Raw genomic sequence first — 20214 nt, forward strand, 5'->3', positions numbered from 1 at the left:
CAGAAGACACTACACTCTGACCAATGGCTTTCTTAAGCCTAGACACATGAAACACATTGTGCACTCGATTGCCCTCTGGAAGCTTAAGCTCATAGGCGACTTTGCCCACTTTGCGAATCACCCTGTAGGGACCATAAAATCTAGGTTTCAACTTTTCAGCTCCGCTCTTCTTGAGCAATGACTGTCTATATGGTTGTAGCCTCAAGTAAACCATATCCCCTACCTCAAAACTGCGCTCTATTCGGTGCTGATCAGCATACAATTTCTGTTGATTCTAGGCCTGTTGTATATTCTCTTTGAGCACTTTCAGGATGTCCTGACTATCCTGCAATAAGTTTTTGGCTTTGGGCACTCTACTGTCCCCCAAAACTAAATCCATGAAGCTAGGTGCTTCATAACCATAGAGTGCCATGAAAGGAGTCATCTTGATGGACATATGATAAGTGGTGTTATAACAATACTCTCCCATATGCAACCATCTGATCCAAGCCTTTTGTTGTGTAGTTACATAGTTCCTCAAATATCCTTCCGCCCATTTATTCACAATCTCTGTTTGCCCATCTGTTTGCGGATGATAACTAGTGCTAGGTGTAAGATCTGTACCACGCAACCTAAACAACTCTTGCCAAAAAACACTCATAAACTTACTATCCCGGTCGCTGACAATGAATCTGGGCAACCCATGTAACCTGAATATCTCTTTAAAGGAAAGATTTGCCACCTGTGCTGCTGTGTAAGTGGACGGAATAGCAATGAAGTGAGCAAACTTCGTCAAGCGGTCCACCACCACATAGATGCAATCCCTTCCTTGCACTCGTGGTAAACCAGTGATGAAGTCCATCGAAATACTTTCCCATTTCCTATCAGGAATGGGCAAGGGTTGTAATAAACCTGCAGGAAATGTGTGTTCTCCCTTATTCTGTTGACAAACCACACACTCCCTGACATACCTCTGAACATCATCCTTGAGCCCTTTCCATGAAAACCGCTCTCGGATCTGCCTGTAGGTCTTGAAGACCCCCGGATGTCCAGCTGTGGGTGCATCATGAAATGCCTTCAGTATCGCCTCTCTCAAATGTGATGACGGAATCAAATAAACCCTGTCCTGAACTCTGATCAATCCATCTATCACCTCATAGCGATCATCCTGTATGATACCTGAAATCAATCCAGAAGCCCAAGCATCTCTGACATACTCTGCTATAATCCGATCTCTCCAATCTCCTGAAATCTCTGCCAGAGCACATAAGTGAGGTCTCCGAGAGAAGGCATCAGCCACCACATTTTTCTTACCTTTGACAAACTCTATGTCAAAGTCATAAGCCTGCAATTTAGTCACCCATTTTTGTTGCCGGTCATTAAGATCACGCTGGCTCATGAAGTATTTAATATTGTTGTGATCAGTCTTGATCACAAAACGTCCACCTACCAAATATGATCGAAATTTGGCCAATGCATGCATTATGGCCAACATCTTCCGGTCATAGACAGAATAACTTTTCTCAACTCCTCGGAGCTTCTTACTCTCGAATGCAATGGGATGCTTCTCCTGCATCAATACTGCTCCAATACCATCACCTGATGCATCACAATGAAGCTCAAAAGGCTTCGTGAAATCCGGTAGAGCTAGAACTGGACATGAAGACATTACCTGCTTGAAATGCTCAAAACACCTCTGTGCTGCCCCTGTCCACACGAAGGCTCCTTTCTTGGTAAGATCTGTCAAGGGTGTAGCAATCTGTGAGAATCCCTTAACAAACCTCCTATAAAAACCACATAAACCAAAGAATCCCTTAAGCTGTGTAAGGTTTGTGGGAGTAGGCCATTCTACAATAGCTCTAATCTTTTCGGGATCAACCCGAACGCCATTTGCACTAATGATATGCCCGAGGTAAAGGAGCTCAGTCATGCCAAACTCACATTTAGATTCCTTGGCATACAATGACTCTCTCCAGAATAGATAACACCTCCTCTAGATGATGTAAGTGCTCCTCCCAGGTCTTACTGAAGACCAAGATGTCATCAAAGAAGATCAAGACAAATCTCCTCAGCTGCTTCCTGAATACTTGGTTCATACAACTTTGAAATGTAGCAGGTGCATTGGTTAGACCAAATGGCATAACCATGAACTCAAAGTGGCCATAGTGACATCGGAAGGCTGTTTTCTCAATGTCCTTTGCTCTCATCTTGATCTGATGGTATCCGAATCGCAAATCAATTTTGGTGAAGAAGCATGCCCCATGCAACTCATCAATCAGCTCATCAATCCTAGGAATGGGATACCTGTTTTTAATTGTTTTCTTATTCAGTGCCCTGTAATCGATGCACATACTCATCGTCCCATCCTTCTTCTTTACCAATACTATTGCTGAAGCAAAAGGGCTCTTACTGGGCCTGATATGCCCCATCTCCAACAAATCCTTAATCGCCTTCTCTATCTCATCCTTGTGTTTCTTAGGATGACGATAGGGAGTAATCATAACTGGTTTGGCTCCCTCCTCGAGCTCAATAACATGTTCCATCCCTCTATCAGGAGGAACCCCATGAGGAATATCGCTAAATACTTTAGCGTGTCTATCAAGTATCTTCTGGACATCTAGTGGATGACTCTTTTCTTGTGGCTTTGGTGAAGTTGGCATAATGTGGCACTCTGTCGCCCACTCTATGTCATCATGACGAAAAAGTCCCTGCATTCTCTTCAAGGACACTACTCTGCAACCTCCATCTGAAAGCCCTCTAAGTACCACAGTTTTGCCCTCATGCTGGAATCTCATCTCCAATTTCGCTAGATTAAGTGTGAACTCAACTAGTGAAGCCATCCATGTCATGCCGAGGATGACATCATAATCTCCCATGTCCACAACATAGAACTCATCCTCCAACTCGTAGCCATCTCCAAACTTGATGCGAAGATTAGATATCTTCCGAGTGCATAATAACTTATCACCGTTAGCCACCATGACTCTAAACCCATCATGCTCCTCTGTCTGTAACCCTCTCCTGGCTACCAACTGCGCATCTATGAAGTTATGTGTAGCCCCAGTGTCAATTAGAGATATCACTTTCTGCCCCTGGATAGTACCCCTGACCTTAAATGTGATTGCCTTTTGGGCCCCTGTCAAGCGTGCCAACGATCTATCATCCTTAGGAATGTTGCTCTCCTTTATAGTGTTACCCTCATCTGAATCGGAGTGCCGATCCTCCCCTTCTGACTCTGACTCTTCTGCTGAAAAATACTCCATTTGATTTGCCTTAGCCTTGAGAGAACATTTATGAGATAAGTCCCAAGGCTCTCTACAATGGAAGCACAGCTTCTTCTTTCGAAGTTCATTCAAGGTTTCATTGTCTAGTCCTTTTGATCCTTCTTTGGGTTTGCTATACTCTTTCTGAAATGATTTTTTGTCTTTTTCCTTGCGGTAGGAAGAATCTGTTGAATGGTTTTTTCCTTTGTATACCGAAGGGGCTAAATCTCGTGCCTTTTTAGTTGCTTCAGCTAACGTGAGTGGATCATGTCCCTTCACTCAACCTCGTAATGGATCAGCAAGACCATCACAAAATAACACCACCAATCTCGTAGGAGAGATATCAGTAACAAGTACAGACAAGCGCTGAAACTCGGCAATGTAAGCATCCATAGAACCTGACTGTTTTAACTGTGCTAGCTCCTTGAAATGTAACTCGGGATCCTTAGTGTCAAATCTCCCAATCAATGTTTCGGTGAATTCCTCATAGGATGTAATCTGATTATGCCCCAAAGTCACCATGCCATGATGCCACCATTCATGTGCAACGCCATCCAAGTGCATAGCCGCATACTTGATAGCCTCCTCCTCAGGCATAGGATTTAGCTGCAAGTATGTATCTACCTTCTGCACCCAAGCTCGTGCAGTCATCTTCCCTGAAGCATCATAATAAGGTAAAGAAAGTTTTTCAACTTTCTTTCTCAGCTCAAAGTTTTGATTCCTCCCTCCTGCTTTAGGCATGTGTCTCATTCTCAAGTCCATATAATCTCTAAGAGAAATATCCGCCTGAAACTCTGGTCCACTAGCCTCCTAGTCCCTCCTGAACTGATCCTGTAACTCGGTAATCTGCGGTTCGTTTACTGGTTGAACCGGATCTCTGGGTGGAAAAGTGGGTAGAAGAGGTCTCGAGCTCGCAGTCCGTGCTGGGCGTGCAACGTGTCTAAAGTTATCAGCCTCATTCCCATTGTTGCCATGTCTATTATTACCATTAATGTTATTCTCAGGACCATTGTTGTTGCCTTGGCCTTCATGGTTATTGTTTCCCCCGTTGTTATTGTTTCTCTCGTTGTTATTGTTTTTGTTGTTGGCATCACCTGGATTAATATTGACACCCATCTGTCTAGCCATGAGCTGCAACATCATGTCCATTCGCCTATTCTGCTCCTGCTGCATACGCTGCCCCTGCTCTAATGTATCCAGTAATTGTCGGAACAGTACCTCCCCCTGATCTGGACCAGCATTTCTTCCTCCGCCTAATCCTGTATTCCTGTCATCTCGATCATCCATATTATTGTCCTGATCACAGAATATCTCCTCTGTGTCTGTATGGTTGAATTCAATGTCCCCCTGCACGGATGTACTAGACTGTTTGCTTTGCAAGTTTGAAATCCTATTTTGTCTTGCTCTGGTATCGCGAAAATTATAAGACCCCTGTCGCATGCTCAAACATAAATGCTTAACCTGTGTTTTTTACTTACTTTTTCCCTCTATTCGGCTGTTCCAAATTCCCTATAAGACCTCCATAGGATGGCAAGACTTATAGCTCTGATACCACTGTAATGGACACCCTTGGATGTCCCAAAAAACTAAACCAAATTGCTGAAAGGAATTATGTCAAACAGTTTGCATTCAACTTCTTAAAACCCCTTATAACTCTGGAAATCAAACGTTTATTTGTTTGTTGTGTTTCATGCATGGAATTGGTATCATACAACATAAACAAGAAAGAAACTACAATAATATGCAAAGTGGAAATGAACTGCTGCTAATAAAATGTTATTTTCAGAATTCATAAAACCAAATACATGGCAGATTTATCAACTCACTAATTACTTCAACAATATTGTCATAATACTCGAGCCCATGCTTACGAACTTGCTGCTACAATACTTTGTCCTCCAATCAGTCCACTACCTTCATAATACCATTCCCTCCAAGCAGCATAAGCGTCAGACAAGTAGTGAAGAAGATATGAGCAAAATATCAAATCTGCCTGTAGCCGGAAATGCAACTAAACTGCCTGATAATGAAGCCAATAAGAAAGAATTCCAAAGGCCAAACCCCAAGGAAATGATGTCTAGAATGTTACAAGAGAGGATAGACGTCCTCAAATGCCAAGAACAAAGCTGCAACTCACACACCAATTTCTTTTCATATTCAACCTGTCTAATGAAGCTACAAATGCTCCCTTTTATTCTATTCCCCCGGGTCCGCTCAACTCATATGGGCAATGTGGGATAAAGATGTGTAATATAAAACATATATTAAAATACCCCTTATGTCTCCCTTGGGTACACATCACCATAAAATAAATATTAAAGTAACACTTTAATATTTTACAATTAAATTAGACGTTACTTTAATAAAACTTCAGGCATTAAAATGTATTAGCAATCGGACTCCGAATAATGCGAGTGATAGCTCATCGGAAAGCTCTCACCGAGGAGTATCGAATCCAATCACCAAAATTGACCTGCACTGTGTCCTGCCGACTTACTAAAAATAGTAAGTATGCCTGAAACTGAGTAAATCAACTTCGTTTTGGCCCAAACTGGAAATGACTAGGCCAAAACACTCCAAGATCCCATTAAACCCTTCGTTAGCCCTCGGGACCATGTAGAACAAGGCTAACGCACACACACTTGGTCAACTGCGAAAATGGGGACATTACATAGTGCTTCTTTGTATCTTATAATATGTCGAGAAGATCCACTATCAATCACCCATGCTTTACTTGAGACTTCATTTGATAGTGCCGAATACGATACACGATTCTCAGGATCATAGTTATCTTCTTCCCTAGTGATGTTTGTACAATTCACTTGTTGTTTAGAATTCTTAGGGCAATTAAATCTGTAATGTCCAAACTTTTCGTATTTGAAGCATTTTATTTTGTATAGATCTTTTTTAGGTTTTTCATTCTTTTCATTACCCCTTTTCTTCTTGAAATGCTTCTTTTTTCCTTTATAGGAATTTGTATTAAGAACATGAAGTTCTTCATCTTCTGTTTTCAGTTTTTCTCCTTTCTTAAGTTTTTAGGATTTTTCCTGAAGACAGTCTCCCTTAAGTCTATTAAAGTCGGGAAGATTATCTTTGACACTTACTCCTTGTGCGAATGTTTCCCATGACTCTGGTAATCCATCTATAGCCATCAGTGTTAGTTCTGTGTCATTAATGATGGCTCCTATACTTGCAACTTCATCTCTTAGGCTGCCAACCCTTAGGAAGTTAGAATTCATTGATTCTCCCTTCTTTATTTGCATGTGATTTAATTGCCTTTTTAGTGCGAGAACTCTAGTTGCATTGTTAATCTCATATGCATTTAGTAATGTTTTCATCATATTAAATGCTGTTTGATGTTTCGTTAGCATGGGAACTATATCATTTGTCACTCCATCTAATATAATCTGAATGACTTTCCTATTTCCTTTACTTCAGATAGATTTATGGGGTTCAACAGTAGGTTGTTTGGATGCTGAATCAATATATTGTTTTACATCATTTTTTTCAAGAGTCATCATGAGTCTGAACCTCCAAGCATCAAAGTGTTCTTTCCCGTCAAACTTGTTCTCGGGTCTGATTGTGTATGCCATTGAAGATAGGGGAATGATGCTAGATATATATCAAGTCTGATTATTTGATTTGCAGAGCCTAGGTTCGACTACCAGAGCTTTGATACCATGTAAAGTTTCTGCAAATTCTTAGGTGAATCAAACTTAGATTATACCTTCTAATACTTGCTGTAGATAAATTTCAATGTTCTGTCTTGAATGAATTTAGAAATATAAATTTAGAAATGTTTTTTACTTCTGCAAGTTGTATTCGGGTAGTATTGAATAAGGATCAGACTTTATTGTTTCTTGTGTGTCCTTAGACTTCAACCATACCCTACTTAAATACCCTACCAAAATCTAGGTTGGCCTAGTATTCTCCCTCAAAATCGCCGCCCAAGTAAAGTACCGATCATGCTAATTAACTTAAACAAGTTAATGTTAACATAATTAGTTACTCCAAGGGGTGCCGATCATGTGTAGAGAGAATAGTATAAATACATTAGGCACTTCATAAGGTATTTAATCAATGCAAGGTCTGTGCAATCTGCACATTTAGACCAGTATGAAATCAGAGTTATAGTTTTAACAGTTTTACAAAAATACCACCTAATTTCCAACTATTTTTTAAGAGCATTTGCTAGAAGAATACTCTAATAAACATGGAACACTCTGATTTAATAAGATGAGTTTACAATCTTATTTAAGCTGAAATGTCACTGGAACAAGGAATATATTCAATTTGAAGAGAGGCAAACTGCATATGCCAAGGGAAAATTGCCTAGATTGGCTTTAATATTTGAGGAAAAGATAGTTTGATTGTTTAAACTGAAATATTTAGGTGTAGCAACTGACCTTTGCAGAGTTCTGAATTCTGGAAGTGAACAGAGAATTTATTTAAGTAAAACAAATATATGCACGAATAAAGTTCACACAATCTACTCTATTCCCAATTAAAATCTATATATAGAGATGCTAAAGTAGTTGCATTTGTAACAACTGATTTTTCCTGAGTCTTAACTAACAACTAACATATTAAAGCAAAACAACTATTAATTCATTTTCATAGGAAGACAGTTATATTAGTTACGTTGAAGTGAATGAGATTAACGGTTACAATTAGTTAAATGGAAATTTCATAACAATTGAAAACATCATCAATGAATTTACGATGAAAATTAAAATCTATAGACCATGGAATTCAAAACCGAAATCAATCTAATGACGATTACCATCCAATATCTCTATATCAAAATCAAATGACGATTACCATCAAATACCACTATATCAATATCAAATGACGATTACCATCAAATACCACTATATCAATTAGGGCATTGATTACCATTGGATCATTTAGGGCATCACATACCACTGTATCAATTAGGGCATCTGTTATCATTGGATCATTTAGGGCATTACATACCACCGTGTTGATTAGGGCATCAATTACCACTGTATCATTTGGGGTGTCAGATACCACTGTATCATTTAGGGCATCAGATACCACTGTATCATTTGGGGCGTCAGATACCATTGTATCATTTAGGGCATCAGAGACCACTGTATCATTTAGGGCATCAGATACCACTGTATCATTTAGGACATCAAATACCACTGTATCATTTGGGGCGCCAGATACCTCTGTTTCATTCTTTTTCTTCCTATTGCTAATTGTGGCAATAACATAAGATTAGAAGATATGCTCATAATCATTATTCTTATAAATGAAAGACTGAAATAACAATCCTATAGATATATTCCATATTCAGTTGGAAGGTCAACCGATCTAAATGATTACCAATTACATTGACGAGAAATGTAGCTTTCATCAAAGGAAATAACTGAATTCAATGATATAAATTAATCCATCATATCTTCTACTTGTATAAATATCATAAGTTACCAATAAATGTTTGAATGCGACTTATTTTTATCTGATGCACGTCTTGACATCTCGTGGAGAGGGGAAACATTTTCAGGGGCGTAACCTCCCAACCACGGACCTCAAACTTATATCCACACTTTCTCTAACTAGAAAGACCCTCTTTACCCGAAATAGACATGGAACACCTTGTCAACCATTGAGCATCCTAGTACTTAATCACACCACTCGACTTGACAACAGAGAATGAATTAAGTGGACATGGATGAGCTATTAAACGATTTCCCTTTTTAAAATAATATATTATTGTTATATCATTTCTGATTTTGTTTTCCATATTGCTGCACATTCCTTTATCACCTCTTCACCTCTTCCTTGGCCATTCAGCCAGGTGAGTCCCGAGTGTTTAAATCTCAGAGTAAACCAACTCAATTTGCTGATCCTCAGCCAGTGTATGATTAATTACATATTCAATATATCTCAGTTTTTATGACTTGAGGAAACAATTCTAAGACTTTCAAAAGTACAATTCGGTTCTGACTTACAGTAATACAAGAAAGATGTTTGGATTCAACATGACAATTTGTCTTTACTCAATATGGGAAGATTAGTCTCTTTGATATTACAATGCAGACTTCACATGGACATACTTTCTTCTGTTGTAATTTATATTGCAGAAATAAAAGAATGAAGACGTATCACTTAGAAAAAAAGTGACTACTTAACCTAGTCTAATGTAATACAGAAACGTGAGCCTTGGCTTGATGTTTAATAGCCGGCTTCCTCACAAAAGCAAATCCGTATGCAATATCAGAATGTGTCCGATTTTCGCCTTCAACGAGGGTGTAGAAACAAGGAATAAAACTGTGGAAAGAAAAGCAGGAGTAAAATTTTGTGGAGGCAAAATACATATTTGACTTCTCTCGGCTTCCAAATATATGTAAAGGCATTCGATTTCTCAAAGGCTTCCAAGAAGCCGTAACTCTTAAAGAAAATGTTTTGCCTTCTTGGATGCTGATATAATATGTCAAGTGTGCATTTTGGTTTCAAGTAAAGAATTGAATAAATAGGGAAAATAATTTGAGGGTTATAAAACAAGGATAATTTATAAGTATATTCATTTACTTGCACGTAAACATATTTATTAAGATGGCATCATGTTAAATGTTTATCCAAGGTTGTACCTTTTAAATATGTATATCTAAATACATGTTTCATTTGGAATATTATTTTATCTTCTTGTATACATATTTATATGCACATATCAAATAGATAAAATGCTGTATAAAATAATACCATGGTGTCACATTTATTTTTATATCTATGTGCACATACATAAATATGTTTTATAATGAAGTGATGGAAATGTCAACTATAATCCAATGAAGGTATGTACTTTAATTAAGTTAAGATCATTAATGTTTTTAATGTTTATCTAATAGCTCATACATGTCTAATGTGTGTATCCTATTATGCATTCGCTAGGTCCTCAACCATGGTGATTCAAGATTCATACCCATTTGCCCAGTGATGGTGATGCTCCTATGCTCAATTCTTTTCTGACAATGGTTCCACCCCTTAGATGTGCTTCTTACAAGGAAATTCTCCACAGTTAAATCATATTATCATAATAAGTTATTAATCATAAATAATTATGACGGCTAACCGCCTTTTAATTCCATGAATTCATGATAAATAATCAACTAGCATGTTATCTTCATATAAAATCATAACGACTAACCATCTTACCATTTTGTAGGATTATAACAAATTTAACTGTCAACTGACTTCATGTGAACCTCAACGGCTATATTAGCATTCTAAATTGGGTCCAAAATTGGGATGTAACAGTATTTCATCTACACTATCTAAATGAACAAAAACACAAAATCTGATTACTTCTATAAGATTCCACATACATAGCATGTAGAGCTGCAGATATGAAGCAGTTTTCTGTTTATATCCTCAGAATCAAGTTCTCTTCAGTACTTCCTTGTGACCAATTGACTTTGCTATACGTCCAAGGCTAGACAAGATGGGAATAGTTTGAGAGCTGAACTAATGGTGGATGTAAATGATTTGGCTTTAATTATGGTTGTAAAGGAAAATGACAGTCTGGATCGCTTGTAAATCTTTGTCTCTTCTCAAATGGAGTTGTCTCTATTTTTAATGAGAATACAACCATGATAGGAAAACACAATAGGCATATTTGCACATCTACTCTAAGTGGAATATAGGGAAGAATGAAAGATACTTTTTGCTTAGAAATTAATATGCACAACTCATTTTAACAAATTGCAAAACCCGACTTGGACAAAGTGACGATTTAGCATAGGTGGCAGAATAAAAGTTTTAAGAAAAACTTGAAAAGACAAGAAAATATTGAATGACAAATGAGATGACAAATGAGCATAGTTACACCGCCTTGCAGGATGGGACGACGACGGGGTAAGTTTTTGAGACGGGGGGACAAAGGGGCCTTGATTTGGGGAAGGCGGCGGGGGACAGGGGGGTGGTGGGGGGAGCAGGGGTGTATATACTATACATATGGTACTTAAAATGCTAGTTATGAAAAGATGTACTACAATTATACAATGTAAGATATAAAGATGTAAAAAACTTAAACATTGAACATTGCATTGAAGTTTTGAACTGGAACATCATGATTCATGATCAAATGGCAAACAATGGACATTGAACATCAGCAAATGAAAGAGTGTCAAATTATATAATTTTAAATTTATAATATAATTATATATATCAGTCTTCAGATATAGAAAAGCAAATGTGAATAAAAATGAAGAATAGAAGGCTTTTGAACAAAGGAGGAAGGAATGGGCCCCACATCCCATTATAACAAAAATAGAACTAGAAAGATATTAAAATAATGCCTCATTAATTTTTTTTTTTTAATGTCCCCCATCTTGTTGCCACGGGAGATGTCCAGATGTCCCCTCGCACCCACAGGGGACACGAAGCCATCTCGCCGTCTCCGGCGGAGGTGGTGCTCTGAGTGGCACCACCCAAGACGCCAAGACGTCATCCCCCTGTCTTGGGTGCATCCTTGTCTCAAATTTGGCCCAGTTTTGGTGGGGGGATGCATCCCCATGTTACATTACAAATGAGGACTATTGGAGACAATAAGAGGGGTTTACAAGGCTTGACATATAAGTTTTGTTTGGAGATGAAAACTGGTAGTCACAATCTTCTTAACATGATATATTGGTATTGAGGAATTGCGTCATAATGAAACTTGACATGTTTACCCATGTGTTTTTGGATAATTGTAAGTCCCTTGTCTAGGGATATAGAACACGATGAATATACCTCTAGGGATCGTTCCCCCAATCCCTTGCTCAAGAATACTAAATGTGACAAGTTACTCTCTAATGATCATCCACTTGGTCTATTATCTTCGGATACTCAATGTGATGGGTGTCGCTTTCATAAGGATATTTTCCTCGCCTAAGGATACTCACTACAAGTATTTTTTGTAGGGATTCTCCCCTTTGTTGCTTGCTCAAGCATACTAAGCATGATGGATATCCCTCAAGGGATTGTCCTATAAACCTCTTGTCTAGAGATATAATGTGGAGTACCTTTTTAAGGATCATTCTTGCAAGCTCACTTGCATAGATACTTGTTGCTTTGAGCATAGTAATACCCACCATGAAATATATTCCTTTAGGGAGTGTCTATCTTCTCTTAAACATAGAAATGACCCTTGTGATGAGTATCCTTCCATATACTGCGTTCCCTTAGTGAGCTGTGGGATACATGCTCAAGTGGGTATTCTCCAAAGTATCCACGTTGTAGATTCCCCTATTGTGAATGAGTATCTGAACAGACATTCTCTTGTTTAGTATGATTAGTTTTACCATGGGAGAAATTACTCTGCCCACCCCCACATGGGTTGTGATCTCCCCTTCCTAATTTGCCTTGGAATCACATTTACAACAAACTAGAGTGTGGGTTACATCTTACCAAGTAGATATTCCTTTAAATATTGCGATCCTGGATTTGAATCCTGCAATATAAACATTATGTACAAATATATATCTATAATCCATTCATTGATAAGTGTAAGATTACATCATAATCATAGACTATTAATAACATCATGTAAGCAAAAGGTTTGAGAAAGAAACATGATAGTTCCACCTGAAGCTATTTCTACACCAAGCTCAAGAATGGAAGTTTGGTAGAGCCCTCCTCTTGCTTTCTTAGTGATTTGTTTGTACCTGCTTTCCCAATCAATGTATCATCCTCTCAAAGACACATGCCACCCTGTGGAATTGGGCATGAGGTTGAAAGGAGTTTCACCTTTTCTTGCTTGATATAAGTGCCCTCTTGGCCTCCTTGCTTGATATAAGCACTTTCTTGGCCTCCTCACATGATGTATCTGCTCTCTTGGCCTTCTTGCATGGTCCTCTTTAGCCTCCTCCTACAAGGCCCTACAAGGTGGGTTGTAGACAGGTGAGAGTATCTTATATTCTATTATGAACATTTATCTCAGCATACTATTTAGATATATCAGAATTATTTAGAAATAGGAAGGACACCGAAATGGCAGGTCTGATATATTATCAGTCTGCCAATCCATAGGAGTTTTTGTGTATAACAGCTGAACAATCTTATTAATTGCCTTAGTCTCGTGGGCACTTTTGCTAACTTGCTTCTATATTTCCTTATGATTGTGTTTTGCAGATGTAATGTGTGACTGAGTATGTTCGATTGCTTATGATATGGCCTGTCTAATGTGTTTAGTCGCTTGAATAAATCCTCCTGCTATTGCAGCCCTCCTCCTTTTATATCTCATTTACTCCCTTGAGAGGAGACATACCTCTTAATTGCAAACTTGAAACTAATTGTTATTGCCAAGATTTTCTAATCAACTTAATTATTATTTGTTATTGCCTTGATTGCTAGTAACCTTTAATCACTGTTTGTTGTGGCTCGATTATTGTTATCACTTGGGTCTTGATTGGCAGATTGTGGCCTTCCTTATTTGATGTTTATTATTTGCTCTTGCCTATGTTGGTGATAAGAGCCTTGTGGACATTGCCCATTGTTGGTTGTTCTTATGAGGATCCCTTTTTGAACTCCTTTGCTCCGCATGTTGAAACTCTTAATTTCATCAGCACCTCAGCCGGGGACTTCTTAGCTTCATTACATAATGCTTCCTCAAGTGATAGACCTAGCCTCAAGTTCTTTTTCTGGTATTTAATCAGGTCATTGTTCTTCCTGTGGGACTAGTAGCTATACTGTTCATGTGAATGGTGGGCATTACCATTCTTGTTTCTATGGGGATTCTTAAACCCTAAAACTGATTGGAATGGCAGTCCCTTTAAATCATAGTATGATGAATTACTGTTCAACAATCATTACCTTGAGTGCCTTGAAGCTCTGTGCTCATGTCAAGTCACTAACCCCCTTGAGGACTTTTCTGTTGTTGGGCCTACATGCCTAGTCTCAAAGGCAAGTTGTCTCACAGTCCACATGGAGTTCTCATGGCTTATTTCCCCATGTTTGAGGCTTCAGTCATACTGAAGTTAGAAACCTAAGTTTGAAACAACAGTATGTAGATATATATGTGCATCCACATACACACGAGAGGCAACTGCCTGCCCGCCACGCTCTAATGTACCCACATCTGTTGCCTCTTCTAAGGATTTATAGAAGTATGTAATTTATAAAAGTGATTTTTTTGACTAATAGAAAACAAAAAATTAGGAAAAAGAGATCTGGATTAAACTAATTTGTTATATCTGAAGACTGGGTCTGGATCGGATCTGGCAGGATTTATTTCTATGCTGATGAGCGATATTCAGATAGGGACACAAAAGCTTGTTTTACTGGCTTGCTGCTATGTTCAGCCTGTGGATTGTTTTGCTTAATGTGGTAAAGATGAATATTAGCATAAATGCTCTTGGATTTTTGCACAGCATTGATTGAAAGATATGATACATAAATGAAGATAAAGATCAGGTTAAATCATCTTGCATTTGCAAAAAGCACTGGCTGAAAGATTCTTAGGCTGATACTAGTGCCTTGTTCTTGCTCAAATGGGTTTTTATTTTACCTATTTCCAATGTTTGTAGGTGCATCTGTTTTATGTGCCACAAGGTAGCGGAAAAGTTCAAATACTACTTTAGTTGGTTCATTACCCACGTGAGATTGTTTTGATATATTTGAATATATCAAATATTGGAGACTAGATGAATCTCTAGCAGTATCTGTAATGGATGCAATATATCCTTTTTCTTTGGTGGAGTTGGTGCTTGTTTCTCATATGCAATTTCTGATAATGCACATGGCTTATTTGTTTATTAAATTGTATATGCATATAGGGAATAAAATGATCACCGAACTGAAATATTATAATATATTGCTTAAGAGTATTACAGAATACCTTGCTCGTCTTTTGCTAGATTCCTGCCATATTGCTGCCATTATGCTTGCAAAAATTGAATGTTCTTTTTGTAACTTTGAAAGAGTTCAATACAATATTTTTGTATGGATGTGCTAATGCCTAGAACTGTTACAGAACATGGAGAAGGCCTTCAAATTCTTCATTACGAGGTTGGGCAGAAGTATGAACCACATTATGACTATTTCCTCGATTCTTTTAACACTAAGAATGGTGGACAGAGGATAGCTACCGTCCTTATGTACCTGTATGAAAGCCTCTCCTCCCTTCACTGTAAATAAAATTTGGTTTGATTCCATTCTTTGGAAGTCACATGTTTGTGGCATATAGAAATGTATTGGACAGTAATTTGTACCATTCTGAAATTTTAGTTTGCAAATGTAGTTCGGATGTTGAGAAAGGTGGCGAGACTGTGTTTCCTGCATCAACAGTAAATAGCAGTTCTGTTCCTTGGTGGGATGAATTATCTGAATGTGCAAAAGCTGGTGTCTCTGTGAGACCGAGAATGGGAGATGCATTACTTTTTTGGAGTATGAAACCTGATGCTTCTTTGGACCCTTCTAGTTTGCATGGTGGGTATTGACTTGGAACGTGCATAGTTTCTTCCATACACCAATTTTATTTAATTAGCTTATCTAGGTAAAATTTCAACAAATATAGAATGTATAAAAAACACTTCTAATTGTTGAAACATTTTATGCACCATTACGAGCATCACTGGTGTTAGTCATTGTGTCATGATTTTTTTTTTCTTGGGCTATTTGTGCAGCCGGTTGTCCTGTGGTTCAGGGAGATAAATGGTCTGCAACAAAATGGATGCATGTTGGGGCGTATGAGGTTTGATATGGCATCAAAGGTAATTTTTTTTTTGACTCTAGACTGTTTTCAAACAAATCATATTTCTTTTCAACACAAGTCTTGGCAAAGAAAGCTAATTAATTTGATTAAGTTAGTGCTGGATTTGGTGAAAAGTAAGTTTTGTACTGTTGCCTTTGCCTCAACCCCAATAGATGCCACTTGCCTGACTTGCCTATTTCGTTTTGTACTGTTGCCTTTGCCTCAACCCCAATAGATGCCACTTGCCTGTCTTGCCTATTTCTGCGCTTTTTGTTTTTTTGGCACAAAATCTAAATTTCATTATCTCCTTTTATCTCATTTCTTTCAAGATTTTTTATAAATATTTAGGTTTTCCATTTTAATAATCAATACGTACTGTTGGAAGAAAACATCAAATAAAATCCTTTTAAATGAAGTATAGTTGCTTTTTCTAGACTCAGAAACTATGGAGTATATTGAACTTTATTGCCCTGAATCCATCTGCAAGTCCTGGTCTACGTTGCATTTCTCTTTGAGAGCATAAAGTGAGAAAAAACCATTTCTTTTTGAAAATATTACAAAGTACATGATCATCCATTGCAGGTGGATTTTTCATCTTTATGGCTACTTGTTACCTAAAAGTCATTTTTGAACTGGAAAGAATAAAAAGATAAAACATGTAGGCAAATTCTGTTTGAAACCATGATGTCCTTTTTTTGTATCATTGATGCTGGTAATGTTATAGTACAAAGTTGCAAACCATGGTTGAAAGCTTCATGTGTCTGAGTATCGGGTGAGCTGATTTTGTCTGTTTATTAAATGTTAACATGCTTTGACCAATTGGTTTTAAATGATTCTGGACCAAGTTATTTTTGTTCAAATACTTTAGATCCACTCACTATTGAACACTGTTGGAAAAAACTGGTGTTCATTTCTTATATTTGCTGTAGTTTCCTTTGATTTATGCTCACCGGTTGTCTTTTGTACCATGTGATGATTAATTGGATGATTGGAATACCATTTCTCACTCATTTAAACAGCCCACCAAGCCTTTAAAGGTGAAATTATCTCGTCTAATAATAGCCCTCAAGGCCTCTCAAGATGACATTGTTCCTTGTTTAACAGTAAGCGTAAATTGAAGATTCTTGGTATTAGACAGAATATATAGGATTTCAAAATTTGGATTTTATCAAGCTGTAGAGGTCTTATATGAGCCTTTGTATTTATATTTGATGTGTCTTTTTGGTTCTCAAAAGTGAAGATACATCTTTCATAAGCTAAACTGTGGGGGCTTAGGAAGCTGGGATGACATTGCAATTGAATAAATTCTCATAATAATTCAAGTGCAAGACAGTAAAAATTCCTTTGGGACTCCCTTTCCAAGTATGCTTACCAAGATTTCTTATTGTCTTCGTAATCAGTTCCTTTCAAACCCTAACTGTGTTGTCGAATCAATTCAAACCACGAATTGGCTCGATGGGACCCTTCTGTTTATACAAAAGTGAAACAATAGCCAAACAGCTGATACATTGGCAGAGGACTAGTATACAATAATAATTAATATATTACTAGAAATAACTCAGGGTGCCATGTGTAATCAACAATTCTGAACTAGCTATTAAGGCAGATGGAAAAATAAAAAATAAAAATTCAGAGATTTCTGTAGTTAGTCCATTAGCATCATCGCATGCACCTTATTTTTGGGATGGATTTAATACATGTTCCAATCAAGAATTATTGTGCCGCCATCAGCATGTAGAATCAGAGAGGATTCTCTGCATCTAATTTGATAAAAGTAGGGGAACAATATGCTGGATATGGCAAAAAGTGTTTTAATTTTTTGTTCTTTAATGAAAACAAGATGGTCATAATGTTCTGGAGAAGAGAAACCGTGTTTTAATTCCTTGCATCATTCCTGTCTCTTAACCATTGTATTACTCTAGCTTAGTTTCCTCAGCACTTTCATGCAGATTGTGAATGCAGTTTTATCTATGTCATGGTAGAGGCCTTCTGATATAATGTTGTAATGTGCAGGTGTTTAGAATATATGTAAGTTGCAAGAATCGTCCCTGCTAATACATGTTAACTAATGTACTGAAATGATGTGCTCCCACACGAATTCATATCACGAGAACAAGTATTGTTTTTCTGTATACAGACTTGTTTGGGCTTAGTCCATCAATGCAAAGAACCTCAACTGTTGAGGGTGAGAAATTGTAGGGACTTAAATTATGGAGGCAAACTGTATCTTCTGAATATAATTACTTCCTGGATTCTACACTCATGTTTAACATGAAGTTGTAATCAATTCCCCAGGTAAGAGGAATATTGGTTGCATGCCTTGTGCTGCTTTCAGTTCTGGATATTAGTTACTTTTTATTATTAATAAATATGTAAGAAATTAGGCGACACCAAAATCAAGAAGAGCTATAGAGCATCAAAGCACAAAATATTTTTATAATAAAAGAAAGTCAGTTACAAGACATTCTACTATGATTTGTTTTCATTTATCATGCCAATTGAGAGGACGAAGACTATGATGGTCTCGTTCTATAAACTGGATAAATATTTGTCACATGGAGAGGACAAATTTATTTTTGGAGCAAGAATTTGTTTAAGCAATTTTCATCAACTAACCACAAACAACCTCAGGGCCACTACCATAATCAGAACAAGAAATAAATTCTGAACTAGCCCTTTTACTTGTAAGGGTAAATAAACTCCTCGAAATATATGGATCACTTAATAATTAATGATAATTAAGCAATAATTAAGTTAGATAAAAGTTGGAGCCGTGTAATAATACATGTCAAAATGAGTTGAATTTAAATGAACATTCAATTGAATTTTGAAGGCTGGAATTGATTAATCACACAATGTTGAATTTTTAAGGTATATTCGGATGACGATTTCAGGATTTGGAAATTGATTGTGTTTTGCCTTGGTTTAGATCTGCAATCACACAATTAATCTGCACGAGTTCTGAACTTGACATGAGCTAGTGCTGTTGCGAATGAATTAAAAGAAAATAGGTCAAACTCACTCACTTTTTTCATTTAAGTTCTCGTATTCGACTAAGGATTGGTAGCATGTACAATTTTTTTTGAGAATCCGTTGAATAGTGAGGGTCAATTTCAGCCTTAGTCAGATCCATCATCGAAACAGCTAAATGATTTTGGAGTAAAGGTGGTGGATAAATGTGTAATGGATTTAGGATGAGAGATGCTGGTATAAATTTCCAGCCTATGGCTATCCGACCATAAATTTAGATTGTTACGTTAAAAAGTTTTCAGGGAAAAAACAAGTACAGACTAATGCTGCTTTGATATTCTTAAAAATGTTCTATTCTAATTCTTTTGAAAATCTTAGCACGATTTTAAATGAATGAACAATTGCTTTTATGTGCAACAGCACAAACCATACATCAACACATAGTAGGTTGTCTTACATGACTTACTAAGAAAGTTGATGGGGTATAAAATATAAATCTGAGATAAAAGGTTAAGAGTGTACGTGTGTGACTAATGGTTTGATGGCTTTAGAAAATGAAGGATGAACAATTGAGCAATTAAATGATGTACGTTAATGAAATACTTTGATATAAAAGCACTCATGTTGCATGGGGAGCAAGACAAAATGACATGCCTTGGCCATGCAATGTCCATCTGTTGGGGGTGGGGACCAACGACAATAACTTCTAGTTTCAGTCAAACACTTTAACGGAGACAAACGACATTTATTAACAAAGGCGGGAGGGGTCGCCAGAAAGAAGAATGCCAGAAAAGAAAAGGTTACATTGTAATTTGGAAGAAAGGGCAGAAATGGTTCAAATATTAATTGTGCGATTGGACGCAGTTACAGCCCTAGTCTCCTGTTCAGTTCACTATGTTATAATATGTAGCCCGTCCTAGTTCAGTACACAACCAACAACCTGACAACTTCCTTATAGCAGTAACTCCATTACAAATTTTGAAATGACGAAGGTTCTAGATGTTGGTGGCAGTTTTGGATTTCAAACTAGTCGCTCGAATGGTTGTGGGGAATAGTTTAATAGAAAGTTTGCTTTGAGATCCTCGAGTTAAAACCCTAATCTCCTATTCTGTACGTTATTAAGCTCATATTATATGTCACCACATCAAGTAAATTAGGAAGTTGTGTTAACGTATCATGACTTATTTATTACAAATTTTGAAATTAGCGCCTAGTCTTGTAAGCACAACATTAGCTTTTCAGATGCAAAAAATGACATGTGACATAGTTGGAATGATATATACCATACATGATGTGGCA

General features: G+C 37.3%; 1 protein-coding gene across 1 annotated transcript in view; it reads left to right on the top strand.

Moving 5' to 3' along the window:
* The window catches only part of LOC149561992 (2-oxoglutarate (2OG) and Fe(II)-dependent oxygenase superfamily protein), a 60041-nt gene extending 41624 nt beyond the window's left edge, over positions 1-18417 (top strand). Inside the window, exons 5-8 of the mRNA XM_089825528.1 lie at positions 15226-15355; positions 15493-15680; positions 15878-15964; positions 17959-18417. Of these exons, the coding sequence (XP_089681654.1) occupies positions 15226-15355; positions 15493-15680; positions 15878-15951 (392 nt within the window). The 3' untranslated portion in view covers positions 15952-15964; positions 17959-18417. The remainder of the gene's footprint in view (positions 1-15225; positions 15356-15492; positions 15681-15877; positions 15965-17958) is intronic.
* The last annotated feature ends 1797 nt before the right edge of the window (positions 18418-20214 follow it).

This window comes from Cupressus sempervirens, chromosome 4 (genome assembly GCF_028749045.1).
Source record: "Cupressus sempervirens isolate cs-2001-9-10 chromosome 4, ASM2874904v1, whole genome shotgun sequence".
Lineage (NCBI taxonomy): Eukaryota > Viridiplantae > Streptophyta > Pinopsida > Cupressales > Cupressaceae > Cupressus > Cupressus sempervirens.